Genomic DNA, 26,187 nt, shown 5'->3' on the forward strand with positions numbered 1-26,187 from the left:
AATATTCAAAAGTGTCTTATTCGCCGATGACACAACTCTCCACTGTTCAGGAGAGAACCTGAAGCAGCTTCTGACTAACGTGGAGAATGAATTGAACACATTAAAAAACTGGTTTGACTTAAACAAATTATTATCAAACTTGAACAAAACCAAGTTTATAGTTTTTGGTACTAGACAAACCACACAACAGGTCAAAATTATGGTATCATTCTCCGGTGGAGAATGAATTGAACACATTAAAAACTGGTTTGACTTAAACAAATTATTATCAAACTTGAACAAAACCAAGTTTATAGTTTTTGGTACTAGACAAACCACACAACAGTTAAGAATTGTGGTAAATTAAATTGAAATAGAAAGAATGTATGAAAATAAATTTCTTGGAGTAGTTATATGATGAAAAATTATGTTGGAAGTCACACATAGAAAATGTCAAAAATTATAGCGATACTTTCTAAAACTAAGGATGCCGTGAATAAGAAATCATTATACACATTATATTGTTAATTATTATTACTATATCTGACCTATTGTGTGGAAATCTGGGGAAACGCATATAAAACAAATACCGATCCTGTTTTCAAAAGAGCCATAAGAATTATAAATCGATCAAAATATACAGAGCCAACTCATTCACTATTTATTAAATCAAATACAATGAAATTCTATGACTTATTTGAATTTAAAATTGCACAAATAATGTATAAAGTACTCAACAATCTACTCTGCCACAGTACTCAGAAGCTGTTTGAAATTAGAGAGAGATTATAACAAAAGGGGTACTAGTGTCAATTTTTTTTTTTTATACGAGAACAAATGTTAAGCAAAGGTGTGTTTCTGTAAAAGGTGTTAATTAGTGGAATGATTTTGTAACTGACCTGAAAACATGTCAGTCACTTGCTGAATTAAAAAAAATTTTAAGTTTAAAAAAATTACTTACATCAGCATGTATATATGCTGTAATTTCTTTGGATGTATCGGTATGAGTGTAATGGAAATTGTATATGTAAGTATGAGAAGGTGATTCATAGATGTATTGCGGTATGTGTCTGTTGATTTTGTGTGCATATGTCGCTGGCAAATTTTTAGAACATATAAACTATTTTCTTTCTTCCTATTCTTGTTTTCTTTTTTACTTCAATTTATATTTTAGACTTGTAATGTGTTTTCTTTGTGTTTATATGGTCAATAAAGAACCAAATCACAAAAATCACAAATCCGCCCCACAACATAGTGACAAATGTACATCCCACAGTGTTTTCTGTTACATGTTCTGTGCACAGCATATTTTTTATGTATTCAAGTTGTTTTCTGTGTAGTTACAAAAGTCACTTAAAAGAGGAAAAGTGGAGGAATGGTGACAAGCGTACGTTCCACAGCTTACAACTTATGTTTAAAGAAACAATAACAACGTACGCTGTGTGGACAAAGTCAAGTGGAATGTCAAATGCTAAATGTGTCTTCTATCCCACAATCCAAAGCAACTAGGCCACCCCACAACATGTTTTCTTCAGTAACGATAAGTCGTACAAGAAGAAAAAGTTTAGTGGTTGATCTCAGATAGATGAGTCTGATATTATATATTATTTTCTGACATTAAAACTCTCAGTAACAAATTCGCCCCCCCACATGGTGGCACAGGAACACCAAAACGACAAAAATCTTCCCACAAGCACAAAGAGGAATGTTGGGAGAAAAAAAAAATCATCTTCAGAACTCCTCTCAGCCCAAAAGCCAGTGTGTGCGTGTTTGTGAGGGGGAGATTGGGGTGGGGGCATGGAGCTGTCAATCACACATCTCCAGGTCCTGCCCCCCTCATTAGGAAGGTAAACAATAAAGAGAGGAGATGAGAGACGTGAGCAGAGCGAGGCAGGCTGGGTAAGCAGACACCCGCCAACCAACACAACACCCACAGACACTATGCAACCCCCCCTACGCATCAACCCACCCTCAGGGAGAGCTTCCACGTAGAGGAAAACCTCGCACACTGCTGGCACGGTGGCTGCATATTCAGATTAATTCTGGTCGTGCACGCCGCTGGTAACCATGTGAGTCGGCACAAGGCACACAAGAATGCGCTGGTCCCATCCCCGTGAACCCCCCCAGGCCTGTATGTACAAACCCACCCCACCCGCCCCCCAAAACACTTAATGCATTCAGCAGAGAGAAGAGCGCTCCAAACAAGTGAGGAGACATTGATCTTTGCTTCATAAGAAGCAGCACAACTCGCTTTTTTCTTCTGCCGTTTTGGCGTCTCCCCGCCTGGCAGATGTTGGCCCAAGACCAAGTGTAAGGCAACTGCGGGGGAACAAAAAGTGTCAGCGGTGAAGGAGTAGTAGACGCAAAAGTTTTAAGCTTCGATTTAAACATACTGTTGCTTAAAGATGAAATGTACATGGCAAAGCAACAAGTTGCATGCTAGCTCATAGCGGACACAAGCTACAAGTTTTTTAAGTATTGAAATGAAAATAATGAATTTCCAAAATTAGTGAATTAAAATTGTTTTTATTATGTGACATTTTGTTGTTGTTGTTTTAATCTTGCAATTTATGTAATTTTGTTGTTTTCTTTTCAATCTGAAAAATGCCACAATGTTGGGAGATACATAAAAAAAAAAATCTCCCACAACAATATCTGTATCCACAAATTCCTAGAAAGGGGGATAATTGAAGTGAAAATGAGATAACTTCAAATTTTGGGAATTGTAATTACTTTAAAAAAATACTATTTTTTTTAATTACAAAAAAAGTCAGTGAATTGCTTTTGTTTTTACATACATCAGAAATGATAAACTATGAAGATTTTTGTGTGTGCTGTTTACCAAGTTAAAAAAAAAAAAAAAAAAAAAAAAAACTAAATTTGGAGGTACATGTTGCAATCTGACAAGATTTCCAAAATATGACAGTCTGTCAAAATACAAAATGCAGAGTCTCGTTAGAATAGCCACTTCAACCTGAGTGTAACGCACAGAAAAAATTCAGCTGGGTGCAAAACATTTTTGGGGCAATGTTTTTTGGTGATATCTATCGCCTATAGAAAATATGGGCCAAAAACACCTTTAGAGTAAAAATGTATAACTTCATTATTTCTCAATGTAGCTTCTTGAACCTTTCCTTTCATCTACTACTTACTCGTCACCCATTCTTCGATTGGGTGACGAGTTTCAGTTCAAAATATCCATTAAATTCGTACAGGCCGAAATTCTGAGGATTACACCAAAAAGATTTTTGTTATCTTTATTTAATCTTTAGACTTTTTTTCTGATGTTTTGTCATGTTTTTGAGAGCTGTAGTGCACTTCAATCTGCACCAGCAACACAAATTAGTGCAAAAAGACAACGAAAGAAGACGAGAAGGCAGTAAATAATTTTAGTCAACAAAACATGACAGTTGTTGTTGGCGAAACATTAGCCTGTGTAGCATGAAAACACTCTCGTTGCATCAACTGAATACACACAAAATAAAAACGTGGCAACATCCGCTCTGAAAGAATCGGCGACATCATAAAAAGTCGCCGAAGTGATCGCATTCCACAGTGAAGCTAATCAATGGAGGCCAAGGCGCCGCCCCCGTTGCCTTACAAAAGCCCAAATAGATTTACAAACTGTCGTGTGTGTGTGTGTACGCAGGATAAGCTCCTGCATAGGATTACATATTGATTTTAAACATATAAAAAAAAGCTTATCATATCAAAGCGGAACAGGAAAAACTCTGGGACCCGACTATGCATAAATCCCTTTTAGATGCTGAGAGGGCGCCCGCTTTACAACACACGCACACACACACGTACATTGGCAAGACACACACATACACAAGCATAGGTGTGAATGTGTAAGCAGATAAAGAGGCCATAGTGGATCAATTTTGTGGCGGGGAGATGAGAGCGTGGCATACAGATGGCATTTCCCCGTCTGGCATTGCACCAACACACACACACACACGCACGCAGTTATCAGCAACCACAAAATGCGTAATTGCACACCTCCTCAAATTTGTCACTCGGCTCACTACATGAGTATTTGCCTGGTGTTTACCGTATTTCCTCAAGTAATGGCCCCAGCTCAAATAGACGGCATGCCCCAATAAATACAGACAAATAAACGCCTCCCTTTTTCCCATTACGAAAGCCAAAATAACAGTAAGTGCAATCATCTCAGCTCAACAGACGCTATTATACAAGGATATTAAAGGGTCAACTTCTGCTCTGTTGCTAACCAAAAAAGCAGCACGTTAAAGTAGATCTTCATGTGGTCTTACTGATTTCCACCCAACATGCATGAAACCTGATTTTGTTACAAGAAGATTAAATATATGAGTGTTTTTAGTTACGAGCATGGTCACAGAACAAATTAAACTGTTAAGTCAGGGCACCACTATATTTAAAAAATATGCACATAAAGGCCTCCACTGTCTGCAGTTGAGTAAATAAACGGTGTCGGCCACTATTTGATGGAATACACTGTTAGTTTATCTTAGACAGGTGTGTGTGTGTGTGTTCGTGCAGGTGTATTTCAGCTCTGTGAGTGTGTGTGTGACGGACTGGCCAACCAAATCGACAATCACTCTCACGCCTGGCCGTCTCTCAATGGGCCTGACCAAGCACCAAATAAGAGTCATTGACACGCGCACATAATCACACACGCGCGCACGCTCACACACACACACACACTTGTACTTATATATAATATATAATTGTGAGGACATCCATAGACATAATGCATTTCCTAGATCCTTCACCTAACCCCAATCATCAAAAATGATTGCCTACCCCCATTCCTTACCCTAACCTCAACCATAACACAATTTAAACCTAAACTCTAAAACCAAGTCTTGACCCTCAAAAAGAGGTCTTGAGTTGTGAGGACCGGCCAAAATGTCCTCACTTCACAAAAATATCCTCAATCTGTTGGTTAAAGACGTATTTTAGTCCTCACAATGTAGTATGTACAAGTACACACACACACACACACACACACACGCACGCACACACACACACACACACACACACACACACACTTGAGTGACGCCTTCGACAAAGCGGCTCGATACCGATAAATAACAAACGGAAGCCAGGTGTGGTGTGCTCCTTCACTCCTGCTCGACTATGCATGTCTGCCCCCTTCCCTCCGTCGTCCCCCCTCTTTCTCCTGCTCTCGTGCTAATTACAATTGATTTATGATGGTGCAGGTAGCTTATCAGTGAAATGACAATGGTCGCGTGGAGGCTGGCGAGGGGAGTGGTGGTCAATGTCGAATAGCAAAATCAATTAGCATTGATTGGCCAAAGGTTCATTTTGCCAAAGAGGACGCCGTCGAGGGGGATTAAACTTTCTCCCGGACCCTCCACCCTCCACTTGCCTCCCGAAAACTTTGATACGACACAATGGCACAATTTTTATTATCCAACACTCGCTTTGGATAATAAAAAAAGTGCAGCGGGGATCTTCAATCAGGCATCGGCTAGTCGGGTCTAGGCGGAGGAAGAAACAGATAGCATTGATCAAGTATCAGCGAGTGAAATCCCTAACAGGACTGCAGTCTAATCCTCATCTACGCAATTAACATCAAGCACATCAAACACACAAGACAGAGAATGGCCAAGTGAACATTTTCACACACACACAAAAAAAACTTCACTTTCTTTATACAAACAGTACTGATAGAATCTGTTGTGTGCTCGGTTTGTATGTGTTACTATTCCAGGTCTGTTTAAGTCGCAGTTATTTGAAACTTTGGAGTTACAGCGGCGGCTTGAGATGCAAGTTTAATTTTTCCATTACCATAACATCTCAAGTCCTCTACATGGTTTAGCCCCTCAGAAAAAAAGTTTGTTTTTTAATATGAAAACTAGCACTCTATATTATTGTACTTTATAAAACCATACAGTAATGGCATAATTAAACAGAATGTAAATAAATTAAACAGTTTTTGCGACATTTAATACTTGAACTTAATGGACATTGTGCTGCTGCTCCTTCTGGTGTGCATGCGTTGGCCACTGGTGGGTAACATAAAACAGATATGCATGGAGATGTCTGTGCTCTTCATAAGCTGCCAAAAGGTCAGCGTTAAGCTTAGTGTGAAGCTCATATCTAAAAAAAAATTGCTCGCAAGTCAAACCAAAACAAACTTGAATATTGAAAAAATAAAATATAATGATAAATTGGGTGCACTTGTTTCGCAAGGCACCACAGTAGTGTAAAATTGACACTAATTTCTAGTGCTCGACAGATTAATCGGCCGCCGATTATAATCGTCCGACATCTGCCAAAACAATCAGCCAATTGGGCCAAATGGCTGGTTATTTTCCCCTTAAAATGTTATCGTGAAATTTCCAATGCAGTGAAAGTACCCTGAATGCACCATTTTGCTTACGTAGCATTAGCAAGTTGCAAGTGTGTAGCGTATGTTATTCTGGCTATTCTGTTGTCCCCCAAGCGTCCTTTAAGCTGTTTAATGACATCCCAGTTGGAGTTAACTGTAAAATTAAACAACCACTGTATATTTAATTACAAAACATGCTTTGTTTTTGAAACATCGCTAGCCTAGCGCTAATGCCATAAGTGAAGGGAGGATCCAATTCAAATGCTAACAGGAAGTTAGCATCGACTTTAGGAGTGTTTTTTCTTCAAATAACAAATATTCACACACAAATGCTGTGGGAACACATACCCACAGGTAAGATAACACGACACAAAGGCACAAATTGTTTCCAATGTGTGAAAACCGAGTTATTTTAATATAATTAAATTATAACTTTCTTCTGTACTCACTTTAAGTGTGTACGCCATGGATGCACGGCACCACACTGCCCCTTAGAGGCCAAAACGCAGAGGAACAGTCAGTATTTGTTTTTACCATTTATTCAGTTGCTACTATTTGAGTATATTCTATTCTTATTTCATGTTCTTATTTTTATTTTGTCATTGTCATTTTAAGTTATATTTAAAATTGATATTTCCGTTCCGTTCCGTTCCGTCTTCAATTCCGCTTATCCGGGGTCGGGTCGCGGGGGCAGCAGCTTCAGCAGGGAAGCCCAGACTTCCCTCTCCCTAGCCACTTCAGCCAGCTCCTCCGATGGGATCCCAAGGCGTTCCCAGGCCAGCCGTGAGACGTAGTCTCTCCAGCGTGTCCTGGGTCGTCCCCGGGGCCTCCTGCCGGTAGGACATGCCCGGAACACCTCCCCAGGGAGGCGCCCAGGAGGCATCCGAACCAGATGCCCCAGCCACCTCAACTGGTTCCTCTCAACGTGGAGGAGTAGCGGCTCGACGCTGAGTCCCTCCCGAATGACCGAGCTTCTCACCCTATCTCTAAGGGAGAGCCCGGCTACCCTGCGGAGGAAACTCATTTCGGCCGCTTGTATCCGGGATCTCGTTCTTTCGGTCACGACCCACAGCTCGTGACCATAGGTGAGGACAGGAACGGAGATCGACCGGTAAATCGAGAGCTTTGCCTTTCGGCTCAGCTCCTTCTTCACCACAACGGACCGATACAGCGTCCGCATCACTGCAGACGCTGCACCGATCCGTCTGTCGATCTCCCGCTCTAACCTACCCTCACTCGTGAACAAGACCCCAAGATACTTGAACTCCTCCACTTGGGGCAGGACCTCATCCCCGACCTTTTCCGACTGAGGACCATGGTCTCGGATTTGGAGGTGCTGATCCTCATCCCAACCGCTTCACACTCGGCTGCAAACCGCTCCGCTCGCTGGAGATCACGGCTTGAAGAAGCCAGCAGCACCACATCATCTGCAAAAAGCAGAGATGCAATGTTGAGGCCACCAAACCGGACCCCCTCGACACTCCGGCTGCGCCTAGAAATTCTGTCCATAAAAATTACGAACAGAATCGGTGACAAAGGGCAACCTTGGCGGAGTCCGACCCTCACAGGAAACAAATTCGACTTACTGCCGGCAATGCGGACCAAACTCTGACATCGGTCGTACAGGGACCGAATAGCCCGTATCAGGGGGCCCGGTACCCCATACTCCCGAAGCACCCCCCACAGGACTCCCCGAGGGACACGGTCAAACGCCTTCTCCAAGTCCACAAAACACATGTGGACTGGTTGGGCGAACTCCCACGCACCCTCAAGGATCCTGCTGAGGGTGTAGAGCTGGTCCACTGTTCCACGGCCGGGACGAAAACCATACTGCTCCTCCTGAATCCGAGATACAAATTCCCGACGGATCCTCCTCTGCAGCACCCCCGAATAGACCTTACCTGGGAGGCTGAGGAGTGTGATCCCTCTAAAGTTGGAACACACCCTCCGGTCCCCCTTCTTAAAAAGAGGAACCACCACCCCGGTCTGCCAATCCAGAGGCACTGTCCCTGATGTCCACGCGATGTTGTAGAGACGTGTCAACCACGACAGCCCCACTACATCCAGAGCCTTTAGGAACTCCGGCCGAACCTCATCCACCCCCGAGGCCCTGCCACCGAGAAGCTAATTGATATTTCAAAGATTTAAATAATTTCTTTTTTCAGAATTCAAGGATGCAAACATCCAAGGATTTTTTTTTTGTCTTAACACACATTTCCACATGATAAGGCATGAAATACAATCCCAGAGGTCCCAGGTTAGCCCAGTAAGTCCCAAGACTTCTAAAAATAACACAATATAAAAATATATAAAAGAAAAGATTAATGCTTAGAATAATTAAAATGCAAACGGCTTGAATTTCACATAATATTTACAACATAATTTGTACTTGACAAAAACAAAGTGCAGGGATGAATGGACATGACCCTACAATGACACTTTTAAGTAGTTGAGCAGCTTTAGTAGAATAAATACTAAGTTTTGAAATCATAAATTGTTTTAATTATGATTTCAATCTCAATCAAATAATCGTGACTCAGCCCAATTATGTACTCTAACCATAAACAGTACATCATTTGTAAACAAGTAAGATTGGTTTTATTATTGACACACAAATCTATACAATAACCTTGTACACTTCATGAAATTTGTTGATAAGGTAATAAGATGGACTTGTTATTCAAAGCAGAGTAAATCGTAATAGCAAATGTTAGGAATGGGGCGGAGGGGATAATTTTATGCATTATATATACTTTTTTAAATAATCGGCCCATTAATCGGTAATCTGTATTTTCTTCTGCCAAAAATCGGTATTGGCAACTGTCTCAAAAAATGCATATCGGTCAATCCCTTCTAATTTCCACTAGCCCATCTATGATATTTACCAATAAGCTAGCGGATTTTTGTTATAGACGAAATTGAACATGTTGTTGAAATATAAAATTACCTTTTACAGTAAACTTCAACTGGCAGTAAAGCACTCATGCTCTCTTATTTGGAGAACTGTGTTAGCGAAATTAAGAAAAAGCACTTAAGAAAAAAAAAAAAAAGTATTTTAGTTTGTTTTAATGAATCTAAATGCGTGTGGAAAGGGTAAACCTATATAAAAGTGTATATGGTCTCTCCATATTTCAGATTTTTACTGACTGCAGGCAGGTGTAGAACTTATTCATATTGTTTGACAAGATATATCCTAAACCATCTTTGCGTCACTGTGCATTCCTAGACACCCGAACATAGCGTGCCAACCCGGCTTTGCATCTGTGTGTATGTGTGTTACCTTCGATGGCCAGCATGGCTCTGAGCTCTCTGTTGAGCAGTTCGAAGCGTCTCTCCAGGTCGTGCTCCTTCTCCCTGCAGGTGGGAGGGAGGAGTAAAGTTCATCAATATGTTAATGACTAAATCATTACGGCAGGACACCCACATAAATACACATTGATTGCCACACTCGCCGGAACCTTCTCACATTTTTAATCTAGTGCCGCACACACATACAGACACACTTCAGTGTGTCTGTGTGTGTGAAATGACATCACGGCAGGTGTGTGTGTGTGTGTGTGTGTGTGAGGCACAAATTCAATTCTTTCCTCTTTCAGCCATATTAAAAAATGAGCCCTAATAGAATTTGTCCTTGACGCTCGTCTTTCCCGCACAAAGAGGGACCACAAAGGCCTCATAATAAGCCCTTCTGTCAATTGGCCACTTTAAACGCCCCACTCTTTGGTCGTGATATAATGTGATTAGGAATACTTCAATCTCGCCACTCGCACGCTTCCACATCCTCGTAAATGTGTGTGTGGACCAGCTGAGCACACACACACAGCTACGGTATACAGTACATACACAGACAGCAGCAATAGATGAATATAATGTGCACATTTCTATTGATTTCATGTAAATCAATGAGAGAGTAAGTACGTGACGTGAACGTACAGCAGAGAGAGTTGGTTCTGTCTCCTGATGAGGGCGTTCTTCTTGTTGACCAGCATGAACCACTCTTGCATCATAGCCTCCTCCTCCTCCTTGTTGTTGCCTGCAAAAAGAAACAACCAAAAAACACACGTTGGAAATACAAAATCATGGCGTAAGGTTCAGTACATGCTACTTTTTTTTTATGCTAAGCATTGAGCAACAATACTATATAATATTTTGTTAAGAATAAAAATAAAATTAAACAGTTTTGTATTTATTCCATACAGATGAAAAAAACGAGTTATTAAGCATCTGCGCAAGAAATCACACTAGTCTCAGTTCACTTACAGTACAACTTGCATATAAAGTATATAAAAATTGATACGGGTAGATTTTCCAAACTGGTTCAATTGTTCAGAGGAAAAAAAAACAATAGATATCTCAGGTTGACATAAAAAAAACATTGCGTTTTTGTAAATTCATTTAAATGAATGAAATAGTTGGATATCTAATTCAAATGGTGGCGGCCGTGGCTCAGGGTGTAGAGACGGTCGTTCAGTAACCAGATGGTCGGCTGTTCGATCCCCACTCTAACAGAGTCATGTGTCGTCGTGTCCTTGGGCAAGACACTTCACACACATTGCCTCCAGTGCTACTCACACACATTGCCTCCAGTGCTACTCACACTGGGGTTCAAATGGTGCAAATGTTTGGTGGTGGTCAGAGGGGCCATAGGCGCACACTGGCAGCCACGCTTCTGTCAGCCTGCCCCAGGGCAGCTGTGGCTACTAAAGTAGTTTACCGCCACCAGAGTGTGAATGTGTGAGTGCATGAATAATGTATCCATTCCCTTGTAAAGCGTCTTTGAGTGTTTAGAAAAGCGCTATATAAATCTGATGCATTATTATTAAATACTTAAAAAAACATTTAAACCATTAAAAAAAAAACAATACTTTAAGGCTATCATTCACATTATTATCAAGATATTTTATATTATTTTTTTTGTTGTGAAAATAAAATAAAATAAAAACAAAATAATTTACCCGGTGTCATTTTGCAAATGCTTTTTTGTGAATCTTCACCTGATTTGGAATTTTCATAAATCTTTGTTTAAAGGGACAAAAACACAAATGTGTTTTAAAAAAATAATCCTGATTTATATGCATTTTACACTGCATTATATTCTGTTAAAATGCAGTGAATAAGGCCATTAAATCAAAAAAGGGCAGTGAAGTCAAACTTCAACCGGTATTTAACTCTTTTACTGCCAAAAACGTTAAATAACGTTTAGTAAAAACCTACGGAGGGGCTCCAAAGACGTTAAAAGACGTTCACTACAGTTTTTTTGGGGGGGAAACGGGTGGAGGAAAGCCTAGGCCAGCTGTGCTGAAAGTATCAAGCAGATCTAGTTAGTATAATGACTATTTTTGGCCCCTAGATGGCAGCGATGACTCTTTGGAAAAGGTTGGGTGGGCGTCAGTAGTAGAAGACGTGAGGCGGAGCTAGAGTGTTGAGGAGACAATGGCAGAGGAAGCAAAAATGGCGACCAGTGGCAAGCAGCTCACGCTTGATCGTTTTTTTCAAAAAAGAGAAGCATCAACCAGTTCTAAATTGCACATTGATGATGACAATGATGATGATGGTGACTACGAGGTTGATGCCGAAGTTGCAGCGTTGACGCGGCGGCTTCGGCCACGTCATAAAGCGTCACCGGTTAGCGATGCTAACGCTGGAAAACGTGGTGCACGACCGAGCACTTCTGCAAACGCGGACGTTGAATCGGACGATGAAGAGTACCCTGAGTCCGATGGATATACTTCGGAGGAGTGGGTACAGTCTGATCTCAGAGACAGTGATTCGGACAGTATTTTATCCTCAGAAGACTGTGAAGGTAAGCGCAAACTTGCTATGAGCTACTTTTCCGGCACGCTGCTAGCACCTCGTGTAACGTGAATGTACAATTCATAGATCGTGGATCGTGCTCACAGCGACGTCCCACTGCAGTTTCCACGACAAAGAGAGGTATAAAAAATGTGTTTTCAATACACCGCAACAACAAAAGAAAACGGTCTTTCGATATTATTGTAATTGCATATATTTCTTTCAGCTGTAGCTCATGTGACGCGTCTCACAGTGAGCAGAATAAAGGTAAAAAAAAAAAAGATTCTCCAACACAGCACTAGTAAAATATTTGATGGTAAATGTCTTCTATAATTTACAGAATGTACATCAACCAGTGGATCCAAGAAAAAAGGTAAACATATATATTTATAAATATATATTGCATCACACTGATCTAAAATAAATGTTATATGATATTGAAATGTATATTTGTAGATCCCAAAAATTCTGGCTGGCATGAAGCAGGCTGGCAGCCAACCACATTCTCCTTTACCGAAAAACCAGGACCAAGGGGTGCCGCAGCAGAGCTGAATTCGACCCTGCCAGCTGACTCCCTGCAGCTGTTTATCACGGACGAACTTCTCCAGCACATTGCTGACCAAACAAACCTCTATGCACGTCAGTCTATGCAGAAGCAGACTGAAAGTCTGCCACACCGTAGGAGTCATGCTTGGAAGCCAGTGTCTGTGTCCGAACTCAAAACATTTTTTGCACTCCAATTTCTTACTGGGTATATAAACAAGCCCAGTATAGAAATGTATTGGACTCAAGATGAAATAGAAACTACACCATTTTTCAGTCGCGCAATGCCTCGAAACCGCTTCCAGCTCATCTGAAGTTTCCTTCATTTCAACAATGAGAGACAAAGTTCAGACGACAAACTATTCAAAATCCGTCCTGTTTTCAATCATATTGTCAAAAAATTCAAAGAACTGTTCCAACCCGGGAGGAATGTTTGTATTGATGAGGGAATGATGAATTTTCAGGGACGTCTTTCATTCACAAATGTTTTGGTTGTGGCATGGCAGGACAAACGTTTATTGAGGATGGTGACTACTTTTCACAAAGATGAAATGCGGACAGTGGATGTGTGGCGGTAGGCACAAAAAAAAAAGTGCCTTTCCCGAAACCAGTGTGTGTTTTGGACTACAATTCCACGATGAATGGAGTGGATAAGACGGATCAAAACATCTCTTACCACCCATTCACGCGGAAGACGTTGAAATGGCACAAAAAAATTGTTGTGTTTCCATAGTCCAAACACAAAATTTTCTGTGTACCTTGAAAGATCAGTCAAAATGCTTAAATCGGCTGGCACCCACAGCATCCCTTTTCTGAAAACGTCTGGCAGTCAAAGAGTTAATTAAATGTGGTTGTAATGGTTTAGAGTTTATTGCATAATAAATGTCAAAATAAGTCTTCATGTAAAATGTGTTGAGTGGAAAAACAAATAATTTAACCTCTAACAAAGGACTTCTTTTGTATATACGCTGACAAAATAAAACAAAATCCAAGTGAACATTTCTGATAGAAACAAACCAGAAAATAAGATCACAATCAAGATTACATATTGTATGTTGCTGTCACTATCTAATATAAATACCAAACACTTAACTGTGACGTATTATTTGTTTCGAGGTAGTATTTGTTACCTGGCTGTCAGTTTTATACACTTCTTATAACCATACTCGTCCATGCCACATTAATGAAGAAATATGATCCACTTTTGTTAAATATTATGAGCTAGAGGGTCTTTTTTATAACAGTACCCACCCGCAAATTCTACCATACTGGTAGTCCGCATGTGGCCCACAAGCCGCAGGTTGCATATGAGCGCTTTAAACAGCGTGTATGAAGATGACAAACAATATGAGAGAGGCCATTTTATTATAGATATCAATATTTGTCACACTTTGTCACAAAGAATAAAGACGCTGGCTTTTCAGGGGTGACACAAAAGGCATGTGTGTACTTTGGCGCTGGTCTGATGTCATTCCATTACGGACGGCAGGCAATGAAAGCAACGCGTCAGGATTTAGCACTGTGGTGGATTACTGTAGTCAACTTTCAAATGGACGCCGACAGCGGGATAAAGACGGGTCAGTGTGCCGCCTGCGAGTCCAATAAAACAAGCAAATAATCACGGCAAATATTAAGCTTCTGTGACATTGTGGCAGCCTCCGAGACGACCACCACGGGGGATTAGGAATATATCTCCCCCACACAATGTCTGCCAAGCAGAAGCTGCTTTTTATTTGAGGGAGGAGGTGAGGAAAGGATGAGGCGAGATGAGACAAACAGACAATTTAAGGATGTTAGAGACCTCAGATGAAACCTAAAACAGTGACTTAGTTATTTTATTGATGCTATTAGGTGTTTTATTGGTACAGTAAATAGGATACTATAAACTAATAATTGTTTGCAAAACATAGAGCAGATGTAAAAAGTCTACACACCCGTTGTTCAAATGCCAAGTTTTGGTGAGAGAAAATTTTGACCAAGATAAATTATTACAAAACTTCTTTGACCATTAATGTGAACTATAACTTGTACAATTTATTAGAAAAAAAATATTTTCAAGAAATGAAGGAAAAATAAACAATAGAGTTTTTTTTTTAAGTGCCTCTGACTGTCCGCGGGGCCATTTTGCAGTGTTTTCAGTTATTTCTCAGCTCAAGGTGTTTAGTGCCGTGTTTGATCAAGAAAATGGATGACTGATGGCCACAGTTAACAACATGGTGGTTGCGATGGCGAGAAGTGCACAAAGATACCATCACACATAGTCTCACACACATACACACAAACAAGATATAAGCGATACACGCAAGGTAACACACCGCCTATCTGATTGCTTCCGTTGTTTGGCGAGTGGATTCAGTGACAGGAACAAGCGCCCTCGGTTAGGAGGCTGGCTTAGCCGGTTAGCTTAGCACCTCTCGCTAGCTGCTTGGTGAACTCTACACAAAGAAAAAAAGAGCCTGCAACACTAAAATGTGATTATGATAAACATCTTGGAACAAAAATAAAGAAAACAGTGGTTTAATGATGTGGCTGGATGGTGTCATGCCAGAATCAGAAATTTAAACATGACTATTTTGTTTTGGCAAACTCAAAATGGGTTATTAGTTGTCTTTGAAGCAGATATATCAATAAAATTCAGCTTCATGGTGTTTTGCACATTGTTTCAATATATTTGTACATGGTAGCCTTATAGTAGGGCTCGAATGTATATTTGTATTCAAGTTAATTTTGCAAACAATTATCGTCTTACTTATCAGTTATCGACAATGCCACTATCTAAATTATTGGTTTATCGGTATTGGTTGAAAATAGCATTATCGTGCATCCCTACAAGACATTCATTTTTATTTTTATAGGAACTTTAATTTCCACTTCGCAATGTGTGTCTTAACGTAAAGTACAAGCATAAATGCTAGCAGTATAAATAAACAAGTGTACAGACGCATGTAGTCATTACAGTAAGTATGCATAGGGACTACAAGAAAGGACAGCCTCTGAGCATTTTTATGACGCTTGTTCATTAACATTAGTGTTAGCGTCCGTCAGAAGCGCTCAAGTGAGCCGAACGAGGTGATTTACAACCTGCTTCCACTTTGTTCTGGGGTGTTTTTCCCCCCTTCAATTACCTGTCTCATTATTATTGTCACTAGTGCCATTATCAACGCGCACCTCCACATTAGGCAGATGAAGCGCTAGGCCACACTTGAGGTAATTAATATCACGGCGAAAAAAGCCTCGCGCTCACCTGCCGACACCCCCCGCTCTAAAAGCTATTTCATTAGCTGTCCTGTTAGCGTACAAGCCCCGGGAACAAAGGCCTCGTTTACGGCCGCCTCGGCTCGACAGGGAGCCCCCCGCAGGATGCCCATGGCTTGGTGTGCGAGTGTAAAGAGAAGCGAGGAGAGTCTATCCCCCTCATAATCTCAGCACAAAAGGCATCATCCTATTAACGACGTGATCTGCTGCTACACGGGGGGCTGGCTTGTATTATGAAGGTGAGTGGCTGATATAGGGAGCCTGGGTTATTAGCTCCGGGACAAGGACAGGTATGGAGGAGGAAAAGAAGAGACCCCACGCTAAAAGCACCGCACACACCCACACACACCTCTCGCTATTCATCAGTTCGCTTGGCCCTTTGGGGGACGCTTTCTATTTGGATTCAATGACACGACAGGAGAGATTCCTCAAACAAACACAGGACAACAGCGGGAACGCTCCCTGGGAATAACATTCACCTGAGAGAGAGCATGTTGAGGCCTTGATAGGACCCTGGATCATTATAAGATTATTTTCACCAATGCTTATTGTCATTTAACTTTTCGTGTTTATTACGACTGTACAGGAAATACAACCGTGCAATGTAAAGTGGCCTATGTAACTGGCAAATGGAATGGTTTCATTCAGAGCAGCTTTTGTGTGAGAAATAAATGGGGCCTGGGAGGATACACGTGGAGGAAATGTTTTTCCCCAAAAATAATTTTTTCCCTAAGATAAGTTTTTAAACAAAACGGCATTACTCCAACCTGAGTTGCATTTGAAATGGCCGAACCCTTTCAACTACCAGCGTTTGTACAAATCTAAATGCAGCCAGATGAGCTCACAGTGCGGCCACAGTCGCAGAGATTGAAGACAAATTTCTTAAGCAACTCTCAACTGAATATCATGTGACTACTTTTTTTCCGGTGACAGTCATCGGACTTGAGTGAGCAAAACTGTAACTACCGCAAATGCTAATGCTGCCATTGCGGAGGGGTGGAGGAAACCTGGCTAGTACAATTAATAACACTGAAATCGCGGGCCCGAAAAGCTTCTTTAGATCAGCAATATGGAAGCATTTCAGTTACTCGGTTGAAAATAAGAGATGAAAATTGCCTTAAGTGCTTCAAAAAACTTTCAAATTGTATCTTAACTTTGATGTACTGTTACAGCCCTAGTAACAACAGACACCAAGTCTACGTACCGTGAGGAGTGAAAGACAACTTTGAGGGACACTAACACTCGTTCAAAAGCGAGGATACTTGACACACACGCACACCCACACACATCTCAGCCATCCTCCATTCTGCTCCTCTACCGCGTCAAAAAAGGCGGCGATGACCCAGCGGTGTAGCTTATTAACCCCTCCATCAGCTCTTATCAGCCAATGAATAGCTCCGTCATCTGGCCCTCCTCATCCCTAACGTCAATGCTTTTTTCTTTTATTTCCAGGCCCCTCTTCAACGCTCCCCCCCCCCAGGTCCGTAATATAACACACACACACACACGAGAAAAAAAAAATCAAGGAAGGGGAGGGAGTGCAATGGCGTCATTCTCTGGGACCTCCTCGATTGTTGCGGACCAGAAAACATCAACAGTTGAATTGCTGAATGGCAGATCTCTCCTCTCCTAAGCTTTGAAGGCATTAAGAGCCCTCCTCTCGTCCTCAATGTGCCGCCTTAAATGGTTTTCCTCTCTTCTTTCCCTCGTTTTTTTTTCTGTTAAGCAGGGGCCACCCAGCAGAAGGCAACTGATGCAAAACAGCGCAGTAATCCCCCCTCACCCGCCACCATCTCTCTCACACAGTAGCCATTAACCATGGGATTTAGTTCATGTACAGTGAATCTCCACTATATCACACATTTTTAAGTGACTGCTTGTTGCGGGTTTGTAAAGTATAAGGCAAATTTTAGATTTGCGCGCCTTCAGTACAATACCGCAAATAGTTAATGTAACATCCATGTTAATTTCCGTTAGCCCTACTATAGAGTTTCTCTTTATATGGTAGCATTAAGCTAGCAAATTTCAGGAGACAAAATAATGTTTCTGTATTTAATTCTACTTTGGTTTATGTGTCAGTTTTAAAGTAAATTTCAACTGGGACCGACAAACAATTGACATCCTTTTTGGAGAACTGTGCAAGTGAGTCCCCTAAGTGATGTTATACATTGCCTACAATATTTTTTTGTTTTTTTGCTTTAATGTGTTTGTTAGACTGACTGTTTAAACTGGGCGGGACACAAGGGTGTCTCTCCTTAACCCAAATTTCTGTCATCCTATCGGACACCGTTTAGCCTTAAAAACATGTTTAAACATCCCTGCCTGCAACCCGGCTTAATGCTGGTGTTACGGGACGCCTGTTGATAAGCAGTGGCTCCGTGAGGCTAAGCAAAGGCTAAGCCAGGTACTTTAGCTCCCCCGAGTGTGTGTATTTACACACACGGTGAGGTGTAAAGCTCGCCGGGGGAGCTTAGACGAGGGAGTGGGTGTTTAGGTTGACGGAGAGTTGACTTGCGCTACTGTCAACTTTAGCTGCTCGGGCTGCGGCGTTAATTGGCGAAGGCTTAGCACAAATGTTTTTGCGGTGGGCTAAACGTGTTGGGCCCCTAGTGTCGTGTTTTTGACTGGGGCAGCACGTGGATTTTATTAAGCCTCTTTCACCACACACTGCAGGTCTTTTTTGTTTGTGTTGATGTGTTGACATGGGTGGACTGAGTCAATCTTTGGAGGTTGTATCAGAGCTGCAAGACATGGGGCATCTTCTGTTTATAAGTACCCCCTGGAAAGTTAGAAAAAAAACTTTGACACCAGTTTCACTGATCAACACAAAATTTGATGGCTATGTCAACCACAACAGGATTCATGAAAAAGTCTCAAGGGCTCATACCTGAAACTGAACAGGAAGTTGGACATTTTGGATTGAAATGAAAAAGGGGGTGCGAGGGCCTGTTCATCATTGCTCACAGCTTTAAATTTAGCTTGTTGTTACTTTAGCTTAGCACCATTAGCTCCACTCTCAGCTGAGCCCAATTTTGTGAATGAGGGAGCGAGTGAGTGTGTCGCAGTGATAACACCCCGAGGACTCCCACACCCTCCACTTGCTGACGGACAGCTTCAATCTTTTTAGCATAAGTAGCTCCGCCTGCTCCATTAGCCACTGTTTGTGTGTGTGTGTGTGTGTGTGTGTGTGTGTGTGTGTGTGTGTGTGTGTGTGTGTGCGCGCGCGCGGATTTATATGACATCATGGGGACCATTTTCTGGGTTTTTACTATCATTGTGGGGACCACGACTCCTTGTGGGGACATTTTGGTGGTCCCCATGAGAACAAACCTCTTTTGGAGGGTCAAAACTTGGTTTTAGAGTTTAGGTTTGAATTGGGTTTTGGTTGGGGTTAGGGTAAGGCAGTCAGTTGTGATGGTTAAGGTTAGGGTCTAGGAAATGCATTTTGTCAATGAGATGTCCCCACTAGAAATGTAAACCAAACTGTGTGTGTGTGGGGGGGGGGGGGGGTGTGAGCGAGAGGGGTGCAAGCTTAATACCCCCTGGGGTAGATGTTAGAACAAATTTGAGGGGTGTCATATTACACGCCTTGTGACATGGGGTGGGGGGCAGACGATGATGAAATGCTTAATGAATTAATCTGCAACAGTGGGCTAACACCATTAGTCATCCTCCTTTTACTTAGTCTGTTGGTGAATAAGCAGCGGTTGTAAAAGTACTCATAAGTTATACTTAGGTGGATGTACAGATACTTAAGCCATTTTTACCTTGGTAAAATGGTAGGGAAAAAAACCTTCTCTGCTCCGTTTCACGTTCCTCCGTGTCTCTGCTGTCCCTTTTTTTTCTCCTCCCCCAGATCTCAATTATGTATTTTTTACGTTGTGTCATTGTCTGCAGAGGTTCAAAAATTAACAAGCCTATTTTGACAAAGTATGTAGTACAGTATGAAGTACAGGTATCTGTTTTCAAGTGTTGGGTGTAAAAGTAAAAAGCTGTCTGAAAAATATATACTCAAGTAAAGAATACATACCAGAAAAAAAACCTTTCTGGGCTTTATGCAGGCCATTTGTTTCCACATTGCTTTTTTTATTTTATTTTATTTTTTAAACATTTTAGTTGTGTTAATGCAAATGTAAGGAAATTATCGAGGGCGGGGAGTCGGTGACTCTTGTCTGATTTTGTAATTTCCCTCTCTCCAGACCTTACTGTTTACATCTTTTGGTTCAATGGTGGCTACCTTCTGGCCAATTCAAACCCATAACAACAGCATGTTTTTTATTCCTTGTTACATACTGGACTGACTCATATAATTTGTGTAAAATGGGTTTCATTCTAGGCTCAACTCAAAAATGGATTCCCCTGTTTTCTACTAAACTACATCATGTATACATTTTTGGATTTTCACCTGCATGCAAACCGGCATACAAACTGGAGTTAAAAAACACAAATAAAAATGATAACTAACTAATGTTAGTTAAAACTTTACGTAAAGAAAAAAAAACATTACGCTTGTCATTAAACTTGTGAACAGCTTCCAGGTTTTAGCGTTACACACGCACGCACGCACCCACACCCACACGCACGCACACCCACACCCACACGCACACACAAATAGATATTTAAATGGAAATGTATTGGGAAAAACAGCTGTTGGTATTTGTAGCCCGGAGTGCTGATTACAATGGGGAAATGGGGAGGATTGTGTACGGGGGTCTGGTGGGGGGCTATTGTGGGGTGAAGGGGGGGGGGGGCTGGTCAGCAGCTGTGTTAGCAAGTGAATGGCGTAATTACCAGGGCCAAACCTCCGTCATTAACCCGCATTGTCCAACGTCACCACCGCCGTTACCATGAGAAAGACGCTGTTAATTGAGCGGCCGGCCCGCGGATTCTGCGAAATTTTGTGTCACACACACTACAGTAGAAATAAACAAAAATACAGAAGAAGAAAGAACACTCTTTAGATGCAAAAACAACCAGATCTAATCTAATGAGTTTTATTTTTTCCACTGTATTTTGTACTTTGGTTAAGTCCCACTATATAGGATTGCATGCCTTTACCTATCTCAGGGATAGGCAAGTTCGGTCCTAGAGAGCCGCAGTCCTGATGTTTTTGGTGTCTCCTGCCTGCAACCCAGGTGTTTCAAATCATCAGCTCATAATTACGTTCTGCAGGAGCATCTCAGCTGTGTTTGAGTACAGGACTGCGGCTCTCTAGGACCGAACTTGCCTACCCCTGACCTATCTAATAAACACACAAAAATAACTAAGTGATTTATGACAACAATTTAAAAAAGTTTCAATACTCTTTTTAAAGTCATGCATTGAACTGGTAATTTTCCAATTATTATATAGACGACAACATAAAAGCTTCCAAAACATTCTAAAGCAAACAGGTTGCTAAAAATGAGGCACAATTAAATGAAAAATCAATTGAAATAGAATGAACTAAAACTGAATATTAAATGAATAGAATATGTGATTTGGTCTCCTGTATATAACACAAATAAATAAAACAAAATGTGTATTTAAATATTTGCACACCCTAATACAGTATATAAAAGTAGTGTACTAAAAAAAACCCTGCAATTTAGAATAAAAAAGTGGTAGGTAGGTAAGATGTCATTTGTGGGAGCTTGAGAACAAGACGGGGAAGTGTAGAAGTTGGATGTTATGCTTGTGCGTGTGCGCGTGTGTGTTGCAAAGGGTCTAGGAGCACACAGGCGGCTGATGAAAGCATTGGCGGGATGCTCCAATAAAGAGCAGATTATCATAAGCGGCCATTGTCCACCTCTCAATTCTCTCTTCTAGGCTAGCCACCAAACTCCCTCTTTACCACCCCCCACACTCACCCAATGAAAATGTTAATCGTCCCTTTTGCTGGCACGCCAAGGCCGCGCAACGGAAAGAGAGAAAACAAAGCGAGCGCAACAAAATGTAACTTACACGTCCCTAGGCAAGTGGCTCCACACACCATCCCCTCCCCCACGACCTCCTCGAGCGTCCCTCTCTCCACAACCCCCCCACTCCACCTCCCGTTGACTCCGTCCACCCAGCTCGTTTTATCTGAGGATTGTCAGACAATGCCTCGAGGATCTCGTTCCCTAATCTTCCTAAAAATCCCCCTTTTATCCCCACTGTTAAAGAATGTATGAAAGGTTGACATGGAGCTGGAGAACACAAGAAAAGTTGGGGATATGTAGGAGGGGGGTGGTGGGGGGGGGGGGGGGGTTGTGCACATCTGGGAGGCTAGTGTCACTGCACTGGGTGGACCGCTGCGTTTGCTTGCGCCAATTCTTAATTAAATTGTTGTGCCGCTCAAACATTCAAATGGCCGCCGGGATTAACGGAATGAGCGGGAGTAAAGGTAAAAGGGAGCGGAGGATTGGGGTGCAGGGGGGTTAATCTGTGTTCTGACCCGACTGAACCTCAGAGTCACACACATACACACACACATTTTTTACACAAAACAAAGCAACAAAAAAAAAAGCCTTTGTTTTGCGCCCTCAAAGGCAAGCAAAAGGCAATGGGTTTTTAAGGCACTGATCCTGAGCGGTCTTTTCTTCTCCAATCCTCTATGGCAGCGATTCCCATACTGCAGGGGGTGTGCCAGATTAAAAGTCTCATGGCAAAAACTGAAATTCTTCCCGATTGGAGTGTCGCCCATCTGTCTAGTAAACGTAATTTGCATTTTGGAGCAATTGGAATATTAGGAAGAGTTTGTCCTAAGAAATGGTTAACCTAGACAGCAAAAGTGTAAATGTCCAAGCATCTTTTCAGGTATAATTTCTTGAAACTTTTTTTGTCGGTCCATCACAGACATGCCTACCACATTTAGTGCACATACGGAAATCCTGTTTCAGGGGCTGAATTTTCAAAATATAAAAAGTTTAGCTTTGAAGGACACCTAAAAAATTGCCAAAAGAACTCTAAAATCATGGTTTCAAAACAAAAGGGCAAGACTTTTATTTATTTTTAGACATTTTTTTTAGGCTTTTTTGTGGAACTATTCATTATAGACGTTAACACCAAATTTCTTGCTGCTACAGATAAACTTAACCTTGCTCTGCAAGCAGAATTCTCGCGGTATTTGTAAGTTCACAAACTCCCGAGAATACATCTTTGTACCGAGCCCGTTGATTTCCACCTAGTGGTTTGGACCAATCTCAGAGCGGCATTGTGTTTGGGGCGTGATATGCAGCTGTGACGAAACCAGGAAGCCAGCACCGATGCTGGGGCAAACAAACTAACCTAACATCCATGAATGGACGCTGCAATTACTTCTCTTCTGGTAGAATTACCATTTCCTTGTTGAATGTTGAACAGCGAGAGGCGCTTCGTGCATTTTTAACTGGTAAGAATGTTCGTGCTTCTCATCCCCTCGACGAGAAGGAAGGCGACATTTTCATCCGTGGCCGTGATTGGTCGAAACAAACGTGCACAATGCTGCATCGTCCAATCAGCTCGAAGTATTGTACAGAATGTCCCGCCTTTCGCGAGCAGATCAATGTGGAGCAGTCCCATGGAGAACTCCCTTGAGTGAATCACAATAGCAATCTGGCTATTGCCAGGTTAAGATAAACTGGCTTCAGAGACAGAATTTCCAAAATATGTTGGGTTTGCCTTTGAGGGACCCCTGAAAATGATCAAAATGATCCAAAATGCCTGCTTCAAAACAAAATGACAGAATTCCTTGTCTTTCCACAGCATGACCTCGAGAATTTTGTGGGTTTAGTCACGATAGACACATCAACCAAATTTTGTCTTGCTAAGGGATGTTGACTGACTTTGGGGGCTTCATTTTCAAAATATTCCAATAGGATATGTTTGTCCTGGTAAATGCCCTAAAAATTACTTTTTGATAGCAAAATGGCAGACCTTCTGTGTCTTTTCAGGTATGGTTTCTTGAGACAATTTTTGTGGGTCTACTCATGATAGATAGATAGGCCTACCAAATCTCATGCATGGCTGAGGAGGCTGATTTTTTTAAGTAGTCACAGTAAAAAGACGAAACGGCATCAAAAGAGGCAAAGTCTTGATTAAAAAAACGCAATAAGCGTCGTGCAAATCCTGCAGCGTGCCAAGCAACCAGAGTATTATAGCTTTCGCACTTTTCCTCGTACGGCCGGCTGAAGATTAGAGCAGTTATCCCATTAAAGTTGCTAAAATGCCATTCTTGTGTCTTTAAGCCCTGCACCGGGGAGGTCAAGACGAGTCCGCCGGCGCTTACAAGGCGGCCGCATCGGTAATCTGCTCAAAGTTACAATGATTATGGCTAAGCTTCATCAGCAGAAAAGAAGCAAGCCATTCTAATATACTTAAAGCTGTTTGGTGCTTCTTCTTTTTTTTATTACGGACACGTGCACGAGACAAAGAGTGCATGACGCCCGGCATAAATCTTTTGTCAAACTCAAAATTGATGACGGATTAGGACAAACAAACAAGTTTGAGTCATTGAAATATTAACACACAGTCGTTCGATACGAGGGATAATCTCTACTAATCTGCTGGTAACACATCACTTCCTCAATTTATCATACATGAGATCAAGTAAATGCTACACAAGGAACTGGAGTGCACTCCTGTCCTGACAAATTTACCATATACAAATAGTAAGACCATCGTATTAGTCATTGATAAATAAGATGAAGCTAAATGCTATGCAAATTACAAGGGTGCACTCTTGCTCTGAAAAAGTTAGACAATACCATCATTATGTGAGTCACATATATGAGATGAGATTACAGTATACACAATAGGAGTGAACCATTGGCCTGACAAATTAAACAGCTATATTATCGTTGTTTGAGTCATAGTGTACATTAGATGAAGCTAAATGTGTCACAAATAGAGGTGCATTCCTGCCAAGACCCAGCACTAGTCTTGAATAATTTAATTGAAACATGGGATGAAGATCATGCTACATGCAATAGTACAAAGTGTTACACATGGCTTGATGTCTTTGATGATGCAATGTTAATTGTTGAACAAATATGCCATTTTTGGGGTCTCCTGAAAACTGATGATTTTGGAGGTACGAGGATTCACATAAAATTTAACTAAATGTTACATAAATAGGAATGCAGTGACAAACCTCAGATTTACATTACATCTATGAGCTAAATGTCAAAAGCCACTTCCTCCCTCACAAACTTGACATTTATGCAACGACTTCAGTTATAGGAGTTTATATGTGAGATTAAGTTAAATGCTACACAAATAGGAGTGAACACTCCTCCCAAGATCCAGCACTCTTGTCCTGACAAACTTAACTTTTACATGAATAGTAATACCATGGTTTTACTTATTCATACATAAGTAATATGAGTGAACACTCACCATGACCAAAATAAAAAGGATAAATAAATAGACAATGAAAGGCTTTTTTTTTTGTCACTCATACATGAGATAGAGCTAAATTTTTCACAACTACTGGTTGTGCAGTGCACTCCTGGCCGGACAAATTTAACATTTACATTAATATTGTGGTTTTAGTCATTTATGCGTGCTTGTGACCTCGGCATTGTTCCTCTGCCTTGCTTTTGTGGGGGTACTGAAGGTTAAGCTGCAGGGATGGAGAACCATTCAAATGCGTCATGTAGCCTTTTGCGCATAAAATCCCCTTTTTTGAATATGTCTCCTATTTACCCACAAGTCCCGTTTTGAAAATGGCGGTATCACCTGGTACAATAGCCGCAATTATACCAATAATGGCACTTATAGCGTGGCCACAAAGCTGGCCGTCACCTAGCGCCATGTTTGATAAGAGATAAACAAGCGGCAAGGAGAATAGGAGATTAACATGTTTAAAAATCACACTCGGCAGCCGATAAGATTGACAGCATTATTTTTCTTCTTCTTTATTTAATCTGCTTTTGTGTCTGCCAGGAGTCAAGAGCAGAATGGATCCGGCATGAAGAGCTTTCTGTACTTTACATGTGCAGCCTAACCGCCTACACCTTGCTGATTAGTCAATGGAAGGAAAAGGACTGCTCAATATGTATGTACATTTGTGTGCCTTTAAGTTTACAGCACATTATTTTAAATAGCGTTAACGCCTCTGTCATGATACATACTTCTGTGGGTCCATTGTGCTAAAACGCTAGGTGGCTACATGTTACCATGACTAAAAGCACATACAGTAGAACCTCAAGTTACGAACGTCTCTTTTCACAAACAATTCAGGTTATGCAAAATTTTTGGGGAGAAAAATGACCTCAATTTACATATAATTTTCAATATCCAAACGGTCTTGGCATGGTTGAGTGAATGGATCT

The 26,187-nt window shown here is 41.3% G+C and overlaps 2 protein-coding genes across 4 annotated transcripts in view; one reads left to right on the forward strand and one right to left on the reverse strand.

The window, feature by feature from the left end:
• The window catches only part of b3gnt2b (UDP-GlcNAc:betaGal beta-1,3-N-acetylglucosaminyltransferase 2b), a 338,578-nt gene that overhangs the window by 155,571 nt on the left and 156,820 nt on the right, over positions 1 to 26,187 (forward strand). The window lies entirely within an intron of this gene.
• Positions 1 to 26,187, reverse strand: part of ehbp1 (EH domain binding protein 1) — a 163,706-nt gene that overhangs the window by 5,629 nt on the left and 131,890 nt on the right. For all 3 annotated transcript variants that reach the window (XM_086092420.1, XM_086092421.1, XM_086092422.1), the window contains 2 exons: positions 10,256 to 10,355; positions 9,603 to 9,676 (listed from right to left, as the gene is read on the reverse strand). In XM_086092420.1, the coding sequence (XP_085948546.1) occupies positions 9,603 to 9,676; positions 10,256 to 10,355 (174 nt within the window). The remainder of the gene's footprint in view (positions 1 to 9,602; positions 9,677 to 10,255; positions 10,356 to 26,187) is intronic.

The sequence above is a fragment of the Leptonotus elevatus genome, chromosome 13 (assembly GCF_054856555.1).
Source record: "Leptonotus elevatus isolate MCC_2025b chromosome 13, RoL_Lele_1.0, whole genome shotgun sequence".
NCBI classification, from domain to species: Eukaryota; Metazoa; Chordata; class Actinopteri; order Syngnathiformes; family Syngnathidae; genus Leptonotus; species Leptonotus elevatus.